The 15943-nt window shown below is 47.0% G+C and overlaps 1 protein-coding gene across 6 annotated transcripts in view; it reads left to right on the top strand.

Moving 5' to 3' along the window:
• ABCA3 (ATP binding cassette subfamily A member 3) overlaps positions 1–15943 on the top strand; it is a 1774001-nt gene that overhangs the window by 1044283 nt on the left and 713775 nt on the right. For all 6 annotated transcript variants that reach the window (XM_069646922.1, XM_069646923.1, XM_069646920.1 and 3 more), the window contains one exon: positions 13279–13429. In XM_069646922.1, coding sequence (XP_069503023.1) covers positions 13279–13429 — 151 coding nt within the window. The remainder of the gene's footprint in view (positions 1–13278; positions 13430–15943) is intronic.

Below are 15943 nucleotides of genomic sequence, written 5' to 3'. Positions count from 1 at the left end.
GATACTTGAACTGTTCTCTTTCGATCTGGTAAGGACTAGCCGTCAAGTTTGGCAACGAGGTGTCCCCTAGAGGGAAGAGGATGGATTTGGACCAGTTCACTCGCAATCCGCTGAATGCCTCATATTGCTCTAACAGGTGCATGACTCTGGGACAGGCATTGCTCGGGTCTTTCAGATATATGAGAAGGTCGTCTGCATAGAGAGATATTCTGTCTTCCCAGGTCTCGGACCAACAGAAGCCTTCCCAGGTTGGCGTGTTTCGCAAGAGGATTGCCAGTGGTTCGATGGCGATAGCAAAAATCATGGCCGACAACGGGCAGCCCAGTCTCGTGCCCCTCCCCAGATTGAAGAGGTCCGAACGCCAGCCATTAACTCTGGTCCTGGCCACCGGGGATTCGTACAACAGGCGCACCCACTTCATGAAGTTCTCACCAAAGCCCATGCGTTGCATTATGGTCAAGATGGCCTCCCATCTCGCCGAGTCGAAGGCCTTCTCGAAGTCAATTGCTAGCAGGGCTACCGGGCCCTGTATGCTGTTGGCCCTTTCCAGGGCTTAATATAGCCTGTGGAGGTTCATACGTGTTGATCTCTGGGGCATGAAGCCGCACTGGTCTGCATGTATCAGGGTGGGAATAACCTGTTGCAGGCGGCCGGCAAGTAATTTCGCCAGAATTTTAGTTTCGCTATTGATGAGTGAGATGGGCCTATATGAGCTGCATCTTTCCTGGGGCTTGTCCGGCTTGGGTAACACTATTATTGTTGGTTCTCGCAGATCTGGTGGGAGAATGCCCTCTTCGAAGGGATTGTGTCCTCCAACATATTCCTTATCTTTGATAATACATTTACAGCTTGCTGGCCTCGGAAATCTTTTCTGTAGAGGGCGCTGCGCGTCCACGTCCGCCAAGTCGATGTCCCTCGACGGCCACCGTATTGGCGCCGACGTCACCATGCCCATAAATAGCCACGCGCTGCGTCCGTTGCTCATTTCCGTTTTTCCGCGCTTCGTGGGGCCTCGGAACGTCGTTGCTCAGTTCAGTAAGGATAACTCTATATCTACTCGAATAATACCTACTCGTTCTCGATGTCATCTTCATCGGAACTGACGACGCCGCGATACGGCTTCAAGAAATGTCGAGACTGCAGTAAAAAAATTTCGATACCGGATCCACATAGATCTGCTTGTGGTGCTTGGGAGCCGAGCACCATTGTTCGGAGTGTGAGGACTGCATGTCCATGACGGCGAAAGCCTTGAAGGAGCGCAAGGGGAAGCTCGAGGGAGGTAAGTCAGTCAAAACCTCCTCGAAGGTTTCTTCGGCTGAGTCGAGGCGTTCGTCTCCTCGCCGTCGAAAACATTCCCATTCTAGATCTCGAAGTAGCTCCCACCATTCGTCGAGATCAAGACATTCAAAAAAGAGAAGTCGAAGATTCCCTTCCTCGTCGTCTTCTGTTTCCCCAGAAAGGGTCTCCTGTCCCACAAAACACAGCTCTCAGGCTGAGTGGGAGGAATTCAGAAAGAAAATGTTAAGCGTCTTCGAGAACGCGGCCTCGACCCCCTCGAAGACAGCTGAGGGTGATACCCCGGGTGAAAAACCCATAAAATCAAAACGCCGCGAGTCGCAGCACCCGGCGAAACATTCCACCCGAGAGCGCCACGAGCCATCGGGTAAGAAGGCACCATCTTCGACGCCGTTGTCGAAGATTCCTTCGACGCATGGATCGGCGCCATCAACGCCGTTGTCGAAGGGTTCCTCGACGCATCGGTCGATCGACTCGTCGCCATCGTCGACGCTGACATCGACACCGATGAAAGAGAAGACCAAGGCTACCCCACAGCCAACGGTGATTCCAAGGGCCTCCGGCACGACGCCGAGACCGTCGTCGATGTCCTCGAGTAGGATCCCGATCCTCTCGAGTTCTTCCAGTTTTTTCGACGCCGTTCTCGGCGCCTTCGAAGCCTGTCACATCGGCGTCGACGACATCGACGTTTTCTCGCCCAATAATGACGAGTTTGGCTCCTTCTGCGTTAGGGATGGGTTTTACACCATCCCTAACGCAGAGGTCCGAGGTCCGAGTACCCTGGACTATCTTCAATTTATGAAGAGGGGGAAGATTCTGACCAGGAAACATTTGGGTTACAGAGGACCACACTGCCTATTTCAGAGGATTTCACCTCTGAGGAAAGAAGGCTGAAGGACCTACAGGAGTCACAACATGAGACAAGTGGGCTGGACACTTCACCAGAAGTGGAATTTGTTAAGCCAGACCCAGGGGAACATGCCAAAACACCCTATAGAACCCTTATGGCAAGAATTTTTGAATTTATGGGTTGGTCTGCGCCTTCTCCTGTTTTTCAACAGGATGACCTAACAGACATATTAGACAAAGATCCACAGGTCGACCCTGTGGTCCCCTTCCATGCAGCCTTACAAAGAAAAATTACATCTAATTGGGAAACTCCTGAAGTTATCCCTGCGGTCAATAAAAGATTGTCAGCCAAGTATAGGGTAGCGGCTGCTGACCCTGAATACTTATCAAAACACCCGACTCCAGAGAGCCTGGTGGTTCAAGCGGCAACTTCATCTAGCAGTAGGACCGCTTACCCTACTGTCCCATAGGATAGAGATGACAAGAGGTACGATTCTATGGCGAAGAAAGTCTTCTCTGCTTGTAGTATGGCGTTGAAGTCCATCAACGCCACCTGTACGCTCGCCAGGTTCAGTCACACACTGTGGGAGTGTGCTTCATCAGCGACTGACTGCATACCCGAAGGAGAGGAAAAGGAAGCCTTCCTTAACATTATTAAAGATGGCAAAGATGCCATGTGCGAATCACTTCAAACTGGCATCGATTCCGCTGATAGTATCAGCAGAGCCATGGCGGCAAGTACAACAATCCGCAGGCATGCGTGGTTGCGAAAGTCTGACTTTGCTCCAGATGTACAGGCCGAGACTTTTGAATATGCCCTTTGACGGCTCTTCACTATTTGGAAAAAAGGCTGATGACAGTCTGGAAAAGTTGTAGACTTCTAAAGCAGCAGCAAAATCTTTAGGAGCTGCTATCCGCCAAATTCCTTTTCGCCCCTCAGGAACCTCTGGGAGAGGAAAGTCCTTTCGCTATTATTCCGCATTCGGGAAAGGCAGAGGACAGCTGTCTCAAAGAGGCCAAAGGAGATCCACCCGAGGTGGAACGGGTCAAAGGTACTAAGGCTGCAGCAGCAGCAGGTGCCTCTTTACCCTCGGCATCTGCATCAGCCGCCCCCAAACCACTCTGAGGCCTTTCCACACGATATACCTGTAGGGGGCAGGTTAACTCACCATCTGACGGAATGGCAGGCTATAACGTCAGATGCTTGGGCATTGGAGACAGTTGCCCAGGGTTACTGCCTACCCTTTCTACACATCCCTCAGAGTCATCCACCGGGGAACAGCTCTCTAAAAGTTCCAGATCCGATCCTCTTGCAGGAAATTATAGACCTTCCCCTACTTTCTCATACCAAAGAAGGACGGAGGACTGAGACCCATCCTGGACTTGCGAGAATTGAACAAGTTCATGATGGTAACTCTCTCTCAGATCCTTCAGGCCCTCCAGCTCCAGGACTGGCTGGTATCTCTGGACCTTCGGGATGCTTATTTCCATGTGCCAATCCATCTCAAACACAGGAAATACCTGAGGTTCACAATTGGCGACTCTCATCAATTTGGAGTTCTGCCATTTGGGCTGACCTCCGCCCGAGGGTCTTCACCAAGCTGATGTCGGTAGTGGCGGCGAGTCTAAGGAGGGAAGGGATCCACGTCTACCCCTACCTGGACGATTGGCTGATCAGGGCTGTATCTTCGAAACAGGCCCAGGCCCAGCTAGATTATGTCTGCCACTTCCTTCACAAACTGGGCTTCTCCCTCAATTTAAAGAAGTCACAGATGATACCATCACAGAGACTCCAGTTCATTGGAGCGGTCCTGGACACTTCCCTGGGAAAAGCCTCGCCACCAGAGGTGAGGGCTCAAGATATTCTACAGATGGTCACCAAGTTTCAAAATGCCCAACGTCTCCCAGCCTTTGATATATGATATGATATATGATATAAGGCATTTGTAACGCGCCTCTACACAAGTGTTTGACTTTTTGAGGTTGCTAGGCCTCATGGCATCCTGCATCTTCCTTGTGCCAGAGGCTCGCCTGAGAATGAGATCTCTTCAGTGGGCACTGAGAAGTCAGTGGTCGCAATTCTTAGGGAGAATAACAGATCTCCTCCGGATTCCGGACAAGGTAGCCCGCGACCTTCAATGGTGGGCCTATCCAGAAAACATCTTGAAAGGAGAACTGTTTTGGCAACCATGGCCGGAGATGACAGTAGTCACAGACGCCTCACTCATGGGGTGGGGAGCCCATGCCAACGACTTGACCATCAGCGGTCGTTGGTCTCCATCAGAGTCCAGACTACACATCAACCTATTGGAGCTGAGAGCGATCAGACTCGCGCTGAAAGCTTTCCTGCCCTCAGTACAGGGGAGAAATGTCCCGATAATGACGGACAACACGGTGGCCATGCACTACCTCAACAAAAGAGGAGGCGTAGGATCACTGCCACTGTGCAGAGAGGCGATGCAGCTCTGGTTTTGGGCAATCCAAGAAGGAATCTCTCTATCGGCAGTCCACCTAGCCGGAGAGAAGAACTTGACAGCGGACGCTCTGAGCAGGCAGAGCACAGTCTCCCACGAGTGGGAGCTAGCTCAGGAAGTCCTTCAAGAGATCTTCGCCTCAGGTGGATCTGTTCGCCACAAGCACCAACAGGAAGTGCAATCTGTTCTGTTCAAGGGAATTTCCCCCGAGAGGAGCTCTAGGAGACGCGTTCGTAGTGGACTGGGAGTTTCCATTCCTTTACGAGTTCCCACCAGTCCCTGTTATTCCTCAAATGATCAGGAGGTTGAGAAGATTCCGGAAAACCATGATCCTAATTTCCCCGGATTGGGCCAGGAGAACGTGGTACTCGGACCTTCTAGATATGTCCATCTGTCCTCCAATCCGTCTTCCACTCAAAGAGAAACTTCTCTCGCAGAAGGGAGGTCAGGTTCTCCATCCAGACATCAAAACCCTCAACCTTCACGCTTGGCTTCTGAAAGGCTGAGGTACAAGGATTGGGATCTCCCTGATGACGTCATGGAGGTGTTGCTTTCAGCCAGAAGGCCAGCAACAAAGTCTTTATACCGCTACCGTTGGAACAAATTTTGCAGCTGGTGTAGGGAAGAACATATCGACCCTTTTTCATGTGGTACACCAACAGTGTTATCGTTTCTACTCTACTTGGCAAACTCAGGCCTTCAAGTTGGCACTGTAAAAGGCTATCTCGCAGTGCTTTCTCTCTTCAAGTGCACTGCGGAGGAACCATCGTATTTCAAACTTCCGCTAGTGATACAATTTCTCAAGGGATTAACTAATGTTTAGCCTCCAAAACCATTCCAGGTTCCCTTATGGGACTTAAATTTAGTCTTAAACTTCCAAATGGGCACTCCATTCGAACCACTTCACTCTTGTTCACTGAGATTTCTCACGCTTAAAACTGTCCTATTGGTAGCACTAACATCTGCTAGAAGGGTGAGCGAGCTACAAGCTCTCTCCTGTAAACCCCCACATACAATTTTCCACAAGGACAAAGTTGTCCTACAGGTGAAGCCTAATTTCCTCCCAAAGGTGGTTTCTGAATTTCATATTACTCAGAAAATTACCTTACCTTCGTTCTACCCTCCTCCCCATCCGGGGAAAGAGGAAGAAAGGCTACATAGGCTGGACCCAAGGTGAGCTCTCAGCTTTTACATCAGCAGAATGGCTAGGATCAGGCAAGCAGACCAACTGTTTGTAGGATACTCAGGTCACAAGTTGGGACTACCCATAACAAAACAAACCATCTCCAGGTGGATTATTTTGGCCATTCTGGAATGTTACAAACTGGCAGGGAAAGAGCCACCCCAAAATCTCAGGGCTCATTCAACCAGGGGTAGGGGTATCGCAGCCTCTTCGGCTCTCCAAAGAGGGGTACCAGTCCGAGACATATGTGCGGTTGCCACATGGTCGTCCACACATACATTCACAAAATTTTACAATCTGGATTCCTCCACTAGTCAACAGACCAGATTTGGCAATGCCGTATTACATTCGGTCCATCCCTAAAGGGATACATAACATTCTCACTCCCACCTCCAATTACATGCCACTGCTATGGGAGTCTATCAAAGATGAGGAATAACAATCCCTTCGAAGAACAAGTTACTTCTTACCTTGTAACGTTCTTTCGACGGGATGTTCCTCCGATGTATTCCTTATCACCCCTCCCATCCATCCCCGCAGTGATACTTCGCTTGTGGTTGCAGCTTACGCTCCTACAAGGACACTAACCAATTCAGGCATGACTTTTCTTATGCTACAAAACTGAGCTGAGCAACGGATGCAGCGCCTGGCTATTTATGGGCATGGTGACGTCGGCGCCGATACGGTGGCCGTCCAGGGACATCGACTCGGCGGACGTTCGACGCGCAGCACCCTCTACAGAAAAGAATTCCGAGGCCAGCAAGCTGGAAACGTATTATCAAAGATAAGGAATACGTCGGAGGAACATCCCGTCGAAAGAACGTTACAAGGTAAGAAGTAACTTGTTCTTCTAGCGCATGTTGGTACATTTGGAGTAGTTGGGGGGCCACCACATTGATCCCCACCTTTCGCCATAGCTCAACCGGGAAGCCGTTAGGTCCTGGGGATTTACCGGATCAGAGGCTCGACATGGCACTTAGGATCTCCTCTTCTGTGATCTCCCTCTCCAGCAGTTGCAGTTGCGTTTCCGTTACGGTGGGGATGTTAATTTGTTCCATGATTGTGACGTCCATCTGTGTCGTGGGCTTTCTGTACAACTCAGCGTAATAATGCGCAAAGCCTTGGCTTATTTCCTGATCGGTCACCCCTGGATTCGGTCCTCCTGTCTCGAGCCTTCGGACATGACTGCGTCCCTGCTCCATCCTTTCCAGCCAAGCCAGCATCTTGCCAGCCTTGTCACCTGTTTCATAAATTCTCGCCCGCATTGCAGTATGCGCTTGTTTCGCATTGTCCATCGCTATGTTTTGCAGCTTTTTCTGTGCCAGTAGCAACGACCGATTCGAGGCCGGTGTGTCCTCAATTATGTGCCTCTCCTTTGCTTGCTTGACCGGTTGTTCGGCCTCAAGGGTCTTGCTCCAGTGCTGTCTTTTTTTCGCGGTCGTCCACGATATCAGTTTGCCTCTTAACACCGTCTTGTAGGCCTCCCACAGTGTTCCTGGGTTCATTGCCATCTGTGAGTTGAGCTCGAAGTATGTATTGGTCGTCTCCTGTAGCTTGTCCACAAGATCAGGGTCACCCTGGTAGTAGCTATTTAGGCGCCAGCTCGGTGGTGGAATCTGCCTGGATGTTTATGAGTGTCAGTTCTAATGGGGAGTGGTCAGAGATGCCTCTGGGAAGAATGTTTATTTCTTGCGCCCTATGTAAATCAGTTGCTTGGATGAAGAAATAATCTAGCCTGGAGAGCGAGGCATGTGCCCCTGAGTGGAAAGAGTATGCTCTTGTGTCCTGGTGGAGTTCTCTCCACACGTCACATAGGCCTAGTGCGTTGGCAAACGTGGCAAGTCTGCAGGGCACACACTTGATGTCTTGATCTCCTCTGACCTCCCACTCTCCATCCCTCTGACCACTCCTCTCTCCGGGAGCAATCACTCCCTCCTCTCCTCTCCTCTATCCATCTCTTTGTGTGTCAGTTGAGGCTTTCGACGCCACCCCCCGCCCTCCCACCCCTGGCTGGCTCACATCCTGACACAGCCCTGTCTATACTCTATTCTTCATTTTCGATACTCTTGATGCTCTTCTTGCCCCTGTCATGAGGATTCGTTCGAAGCCCAAAGCCAAGTGCAGTTTTTGGTATGACGCTGACCTAGCTACACATAAACATAAGTGTAGGGTGGCTGAGAGGAGATGGAGGACTTCTTGCTCATCTTCTGACAAACTGGCCTGTCACCTGCTCCAAAGGCAATACTGACTCTCTGTCCACACTAAGAAGAGAGCCCACATCCAAGCCCGTGTCTCTGCAGCATCTAACAACTCGGCCGAACTTTTCAAAATCTGCAAGGAGCTGGTCAACCCTGCTGCAGTCTCCACCTCTCCTGTCGCCTCCCATGCCCTTTGCACGGCCCTTGTCTCTCACTTGATCTCAAAAACCAAGGATATCCTGTCCATCCTCTCGTCCCCTCCCCCTCTTCTCCCCTCTCCTTCTGTGAACTCTGACCCTCTTACAGCCACCCCCTACCCTCTTTCTCGTCCTTTCCGCTTTTCTCCCCGTTGAGATCTCTAGACAAGCCTGATCTATGAAAGTCACGTCAAAACAGGTTCCTCCCTGTTCTTCCAAAACCATCAAGAACCACATTGACTCCCTCGCTTATGCCCTGGCTAACTTCTGTAGACCTCTCCTTCACCTCAGGAACCTTCCCCTCCCCTCTGAAACACTCTCATGTGCACCCTCTTCTAAACAAATCCACTGCTCACCCTTCTTGCCCGGATAACTATCGCCCAATCTCCATCACTCCTTTTCTGGGCAAACTCCTCGAAAAGCTTGCCATCAACCCGAGCTTAACCTTCACTTTGATTTTGTTGGTTGTCTACACAACCATCAGCCTGGCTTTAGAGCTGCCAGAAGCACGGAAACTGCTCTCCTGACCATCCATGTAGATCTGCTCTCCAACCTTGACTCTAACATCCCCTCTGTTCTCATTCTACTCAAACTCTCTTCTGCCTTTGACACGGTCAGCCATACCATCCTGCTCAACCGTCTCTGTGACAACCTGGGTATCACTGATCAGGCTCTGGCCTGGCTGACTTCTTTCCTCCCTGACCGACCCTCCCAGGTATAACTTGGGTCCTTCCTTTCATCTATCTCTCTTTCTACCTGCGGTGTTCCCCAGGGGTCTAACCTCTCATCCCGGCTCTTCAACCAATACCTGGCAACTCTTGCCCACCGCATTACCATTTTCTGCTCCAATTTTCAGTGCTATTCTGATGACACTCGACTCATTTTCAGGCTTCCCTCGGCCACCTCTTCTCTTCTCCTTCTCTCATCTCCGACTGCCTATCTGCCATTCAGGATTGGTGTGCTACCAATGATCTCTGCCTGAACGCCAGCAAGACGGAGATCCTCCTCATCGGCACACCTTCACCCTCCTTTCCTGTCACTCTATGGCTGGCCTCCCTAGGCCCTCCTCCTGCCCCCACCTGCGAGAGTAAGAACCTCGGGGTCATCTTTGACTCTACACTTTCCTTCTCTGCCCACATCTCCGATGTCTCTAAAAAGTAAAACTTCCTACTGCACCTCCTCAGAGGTATTCTGGCTTTCCTCTCCTTTCTCGAGCTCTAGTTCTCTCTAGGTTGGATTATTGCAACAGCCTCTTTCTAAATCTACCTGCTTCTACTCTCCGCCGTTTGCAACTTATCCAGAACAGGACTGCGAGACTTGGCCTTGGCCTCAGGCCCTGGGATCATATCTCTCGAGCCATGAAATCTCTCCATTGGCTCCCAGTGGCTGCAGGGATATAATCCAAGACCCTTTGCATTGTCCGCAAGGCTTTCTGGGGCCTGGGTCCAGAATACCTTCAGCTTTCCCTGCTTGGGCCAAGGCGGAGAACGACATCCTGTTGAAATCTCGGGCATCCGAATCGCTGGCCCATTATCTTGCCATTAAAAAACAAACAGGCTGTGAAGACTATTTGGATTACGTTACTACCGGGCAGGAAAAAACCTTACATCAAAGGTTTTGTCTTGGGATCTTGTCCACTGCTGCGCTCTTACATAAGTGGAATAGGAAAGTCTCCCCAAAATGTCTTCTATGTAACGAATCCATTGAAGACCTGCAATATTATGCCTTGCTTTGCCCTGGGACTAAGCCCCTGAGGAAACGCTTTTTGAAGCCGCTTTTTGTAAACCGTGGTTTAGGTCAACTGCTGAAGCCATGGTTATATGTTTGGGTTCTGCAGAGGTTCTTGCTGTATTTGCAACTAGTAGTTACCTAAAGTAGGCATGGAGAGTGTGTTTAATAAAGTTAAGGGAGCTCGCACAGCCCCTTTAGAGGTGCCTGCTTAAGGTTTTGTGTAGGAGAGGTTGTGCAATGCATCTCCTCTTTTGTACTTGCCCATATTCCTGATGATTTGATGAACTTCTGAATTACTGTTTTCAAATGTATTGTATTTATGATGAACTGATGATTTTTTTGAATTGTTGATTCTAAATGTCTAGTGTTTTTATGCTTTGTTGCTTTTATGACTTTCTGTTGAAATAAAGCCTATGAACTGAACTGAACTGAAAAAGACAATTTAGCCATCCTTTCTGAAATTATCCAGGGGAAGGGAACTACCCTCTGAATCAAAGGACTTCTCTTTTGGAGAAACCGTTTTTGTTGGATGTATATATTTGTCACCCTTAAACATTTTGTTTAAACAAATCAGAAACAATTTTTCCTTACATTTCTTAGTTGTTGATTTTAATGTGAGGGTCAGATATGTTTTGGACACAAGAACAGTTTATATAATTTTGACGAGACACAGACTGATCTTTAGTTTTAGTTTCCTAGGCAGGGAAACCTTCTTTAGGATAGGGACCGAGAGGCCTTTATCCAACCCTTTTCTTTTAATAAAGATGTCTGCTGTTGAAAACACTACCACTTTGTGCCAGTCTTTCATTCCTGACCACTTGCACCCATAGACATCTAGTAGGGGAAAGTAGCAAAAAGGAAAATCTTTCCCAACACTCACTGCTACTTTGGCTGAGAAACTCGAAGTTTTGACTGTTAAAGGGCTTACCCTGTGCCATTTCCTGACTTATGTGATGGCTGAAAGAAGGACAAAGGGAGAGATGGCCAAAGTGCATAGGGCATAAAAAGCATGATACTCAAAGTGGCATTATGCAGTTACTTATGCAGTTAGATGCAAAAGTGCACATGAGGAAAACAAAAAACACGGTCTAAAAATACAGCTGCCATCAGCTTGTCTTGGACACATCACAAAGGTCATAGGAATGTTACAAAAAGGAAAAGGGATACAAATTACGGTGTCCAGTCATTTTTTCAAATACAAAAGTTTCGAAAGGCACCCTTTCGATTTTTTTTCGAAATACTATTCTTTCGAATGACAATTTCTTTGAAAAAAATTCTAAAGTTCGCCATTCGAAATTTGGGTTGGGGCTTGGGTTCGGGATGGGGGTTTGGGGGGTGGTAGTGTGGCGTGGGGTTTGGGGAATTGGGGGGGGCTGGGTGGGAACCCCCACCCCAATATACACTAAAACTTTGAAACATTAAATGGAGCAGTCCAGTGCTGAAATTACAGCACTGGACAGCTCCATGTAACGTTTCAAAGTTAAAAAAAAATGCATTTAAATGCCAATATGCACAAAAACTTTGAAACGTTACATGGAGCTGTCCAGTGCTGAAATTACAGCAAAGCACAGCTCCATCTAACGTTTCAACGTTACCAAAAAAAAGCATTGAAATGCTACTTTTAACATGTAAAAGTGTATTTCAATTGAAACCAATCCATGACTATTGTCGACGGATTGGTTTCGAAAGAATTGCACTTTGCATGTTGAACATAGCATGTCACAGCTTTTGTTTTCGAAACTTTTGTTTCGAAACTGACTATAAACCACACCTTACCTCTGGCACACCTTTGTGAACGGTGGTGTGTGCTGCATAAAAACAAGAAGGAATCTTGCTAAGCGAAAGATCCCCTGAGCCCATCACAGGTAGTCAGCTTTGGGGGCTGACCAGTGCCCCCAAAACAAATGAGATAAGCAAGGGAAGTAAAGCAAAAACGCCATACATGCCCCAAAAGTAAGGGCTGGAAACAAATAATAGCAAATGGATTCCATGGATGTAAATGGCAGGAAAGCTTTGTAAAAATCTTTCCCAACAACTGGTAACAAATGAAGCCTAAAACCTACCATTACAGAAGCCAAAGAACTTTAAATAACTTTCCAAAGTGTTGTTGGCACTCTGTGAAGTTTGAATTTTATCTGAACCTTTCTGGAAATCTGCACCTTACAAGTTTAGCTTTTCTTTGGTCCAGCACCTTGCCCAATAGGTCTCCTGTCATCCGGCTTGCCTGCAGAACACTCATTGTCACCACTGCAACTTTTTTGGAAGGACCGCAAACTAGTGCTGCCACTGGTGAATTTTGACATTTCAAATTCACAATGTTGTGATAGCACATTCTTCGCACTGCTGCATGTACTCAGACTAGATTACCCAGTTTAGCTCTCTGCTTAACATTGGTGCTATCTCTAACATTAGGCATGTACTTAACATTGGGGGACTGAGGCATCAGGACCAGTTTCCCACTCATTCATGAACTCTGGATATTAAAAATGATCTTTCTTGAACAGTTAACTTGCGACCTTAACAATGGTGTACTCATTACAACATTGTGTAGGTAGTACAACATTGTGTAGGTCGCAGTATATCAAATATTTGTATAACCGTCGACAGTCCCTTATTGAATGTTTTATCCTACTGTATCTGATACTGGCTTGCTTCTCTGCTATATTTACTACCAAGGGAGTCAGGAGAACACAGGGTTAAGAGACTTTGTCCTAATTTAAAGTATGTTTTATTTCACACTATTTCCCCTGCAGGATGCTATTACCTACCATTTACATAGTGACTCCAGTTTAAGATTAGTCTAAAGTGTGATTCGGAGAATGGATCAATATTGATTTTTCACAAGGGTGTGAGCATACAGACATAAGTTACATAAGATAATTCCGAAGAAAATATACTGGGTGGTCTGCAATGAAATAGCAAAGACTTGACTGCGTGAAAGGGAAGCATAGTCTTGGTTCAAATTCAAGTGCCACGGTGTGTATGGAAAGAAGTGGGGGTTTGGTTGGAAGAGGATAGATGGAAAAGTTCAGAGGAGAGGTCATGGAGGCAGCTGAAAAGAATTTTAAGGGTTCAAAAGAAAAGAGAAATTTTGTTAAAATAAGAGTAGACTTGCAGAAAGGCTATAGATGTCTGGCAAAAGGTGTAGAATTTAAGACATGGGATGTAAGAAGCTGGTATGTGTGTGTGTGTAATGCGAAGGATTGTGTTGTAGGTTGAAGGGGGTCACATTTGATTGAAAATTGTATTTACCATTGTTTAATAATAACATTGTGACTAACAGCATTTTCAGAATAACTGTCACTTTTAAATGCATATAAAGTATAGTAATGATGCTTGATCTCCTGCAGGTGCTGGATATCACATGGTGATGGTGAAAGCATCACACTGTGATGTTGAAGAGATTTCCCGCCTCATATGTCAGTATGTTCCCAATGCCATTTTGGAGAGTAACGCTGGTGCCGAGTTATCCTTCGTTCTACCTAAGGAGAGCACTCACAGGTAAGTGGTGTGGTTTTATTTTCAATTTACATTTTCATGTCAATAAGAAAACAATTTATAGAGCAAGAAAAGCGCATGTCGAAAAACAGACTTTCATATAAAAACAAAGCTGGAAAATGCATAGAAATGTCAGCGCAAGGATGCAGGAGGCAAAAACAGTTAAGGAATTGAAAACAGAATGGGGCAGACAAAGTAGGTAATAGTGTAAAAATCAAGATGCAGCTTGAAACTAAACAAAAATGTAGTGTTGGTATGAGCTGGCAGACCTCCTCCGGCATCTACAGCTGAATTTGATGGATAGAACATTTGTCACACTTGCTCTCAGTAGGCAGGTGGTATTGGAATTGGAAGTGATCTGCTCCTTTTAGCCCAGAGGTACAATTGGAGTGGCAAGATGTTTTTCCTCTCAGCAGTTTGTTACGCTTCGAGTGGGGGTCATTTGCTTCCTCTTAGTAAGGGCAAAGAGTTTGAATATGGTATGAGCTGATGTGCTGAATTTAATGCCTGAGCATCAGAGGTAGACTAAAAATGGGATGGTCTCAATCATTCAATCATCATTGTTTGCACAGCTTTAGAATAATTCTCCTCAGGTCAAGTGGATCCCAGAGCTTAAATATATTTTTGCAGCATTAAAATATTATAGATAAAGATGCTTCGCATACACCCCCATCTAGATACGTAGTAGTGAATTGGTGCGACAGCCAGATATCTCGGTCATTTACATATGTCTGAATAAATGCCATCATTAGATTATTATTATTGTGGTTTTATTTACTCAAACGACTTATCTCCCCACATCATTATCAGAAAACCTGTGAGGCATTGAATGCAAGATGTGACTTTTTGGATTGGATGCCTGGCAGGTGATATAAAATGCATGCTAATGTTTCTGAACATTTTCCAGCATCGGAGCTTTCACAGATTCGCGTCCTTTGAATTTTTCCAGTTGTCAGGCTGGGAATTCTCGGTTACAATTCACCTTTTTCCAGTGGTTATACTAAAAAAGCAGTCACTATTTCAGTCCATCAACCTCCTTTTTTTTTCCAAAGGTCTCCCACCCAATGCCTCCTTGACTGCCCCCAGAGACCATGTTTGCAATCTAACTGCACCTCCTGTTCAGAGGAGTCGACAGCTACTTTCTAAGATTCTCTTCACGTTTTGACTTGCACCTGTCCCCAGATTTCCTACTGTTGGGATTCAAGAACTTAAGAGCAGATGAATCAGATAGGTTTCATCTACTGGGAGAGTTTGTCATCTTGCAGCCCTGCTTGCATACTTATTCTTTTTTCTTTTGCCCCTCCTCTCTTGATTATGGCAATGTAGGAGTTGTCGGGTTAATCCAGAAAGTTACATTTCGGGGCATGTGCCGTTAGTGGCTTAAAAAATGTCTGTGAGGGACAAACATGAAGACTGCATTTACTGTCTACACCCCCACCACATTCTGGGGAACTGTGAAATATGCCAAGGGTTCAATGCAAAAACATTTGAGGATAAACAAAGACGATTAGTTTGATAGCTGAATGCTGGTAAATATCCTGTTTTGGAGGCTCAGTCATTGAAAAGTGTACCTTTTACCTCCCCTAAAGGGAGGAAAACTGAGCCCCACAAAAGTTCAGTATCTGTGGAGAATCCCTAAAAAAGGGATAATGGGTGAAAGGTATGGTCCTGACCCCGGGCATCAGGAAAGGAACACACCCCAAGACACATAAGGAACCATACTTGGGATGGCTGGGGGAAGAAGAGCTCATTGACGTAGACCGCACACAGCTTGTCGACTGTCATTGTGCAGGGGCACTAGGCATAAAGATGCATTTCTCTGGTCTCCTATGATCCTCTCTTCTGCAACGTCCTCAGCGGTGAAGAACGTACCAACACCACCATCGACCGACATTTTCTTGTTGTCGGCTTTGCTTTTTCCAGAAAAAAACTGTATCACATATCAGAAGCCAGGGAGCACAGTAGACACTGCTAGAGCAATTTCACCCATTACAATATGATATGGGCTATTCTGGAGTAAACTATTTCAAAGCTTTACAAGCCATGTCATCAGAACAGTTTGATTCCGAAGACTTGGTGACCAAGATCAAGGTACACACTACAAAGGACTGAATGCACATTGGATAGGAGGACAGATGGGCGGGGCAAGTAATCCCTCAAGGACCACAGTGAAGGACTTGGTCAGAGCAGGCCAGTGTGGCGGGCTGTACTCTGTGATGTAGGGGCATCTAATACCCACGGAGAGGTCGGATACAGCTCCTCCTAATGATGCAGGTGCTGAACCTCATTTTGAAACTCAACAGAAGATTTCTGCTTCCAGCAGATGTCATAAACCTGGCTCAGGCAGCATATGCCCAAGATACGTAGCAGGACTATATTGTTCAGATCCCATAACTCTACCACTAACACTACAGGCTTCGGATCCTTTACAGGTGCTATGAGCAGGGAACCACCTAGGAAGAGGAAACCTGTGCACCAGAGGAACAGGAGCAAGGAATTGCTGCACCACGGACACAT

This window comes from Ambystoma mexicanum, chromosome 2q (genome assembly GCF_040938575.1).
Source record: "Ambystoma mexicanum isolate Mex_15411 chromosome 2q, UKY_AmexF1_1, whole genome shotgun sequence".
In the NCBI taxonomy this organism is placed as follows: Eukaryota; Metazoa; Chordata; class Amphibia; order Caudata; family Ambystomatidae; genus Ambystoma; species Ambystoma mexicanum.
Note: the sequence above shows the minus strand (reverse complement) of the source record. Positions and strands in the feature narration are given on the sequence as shown.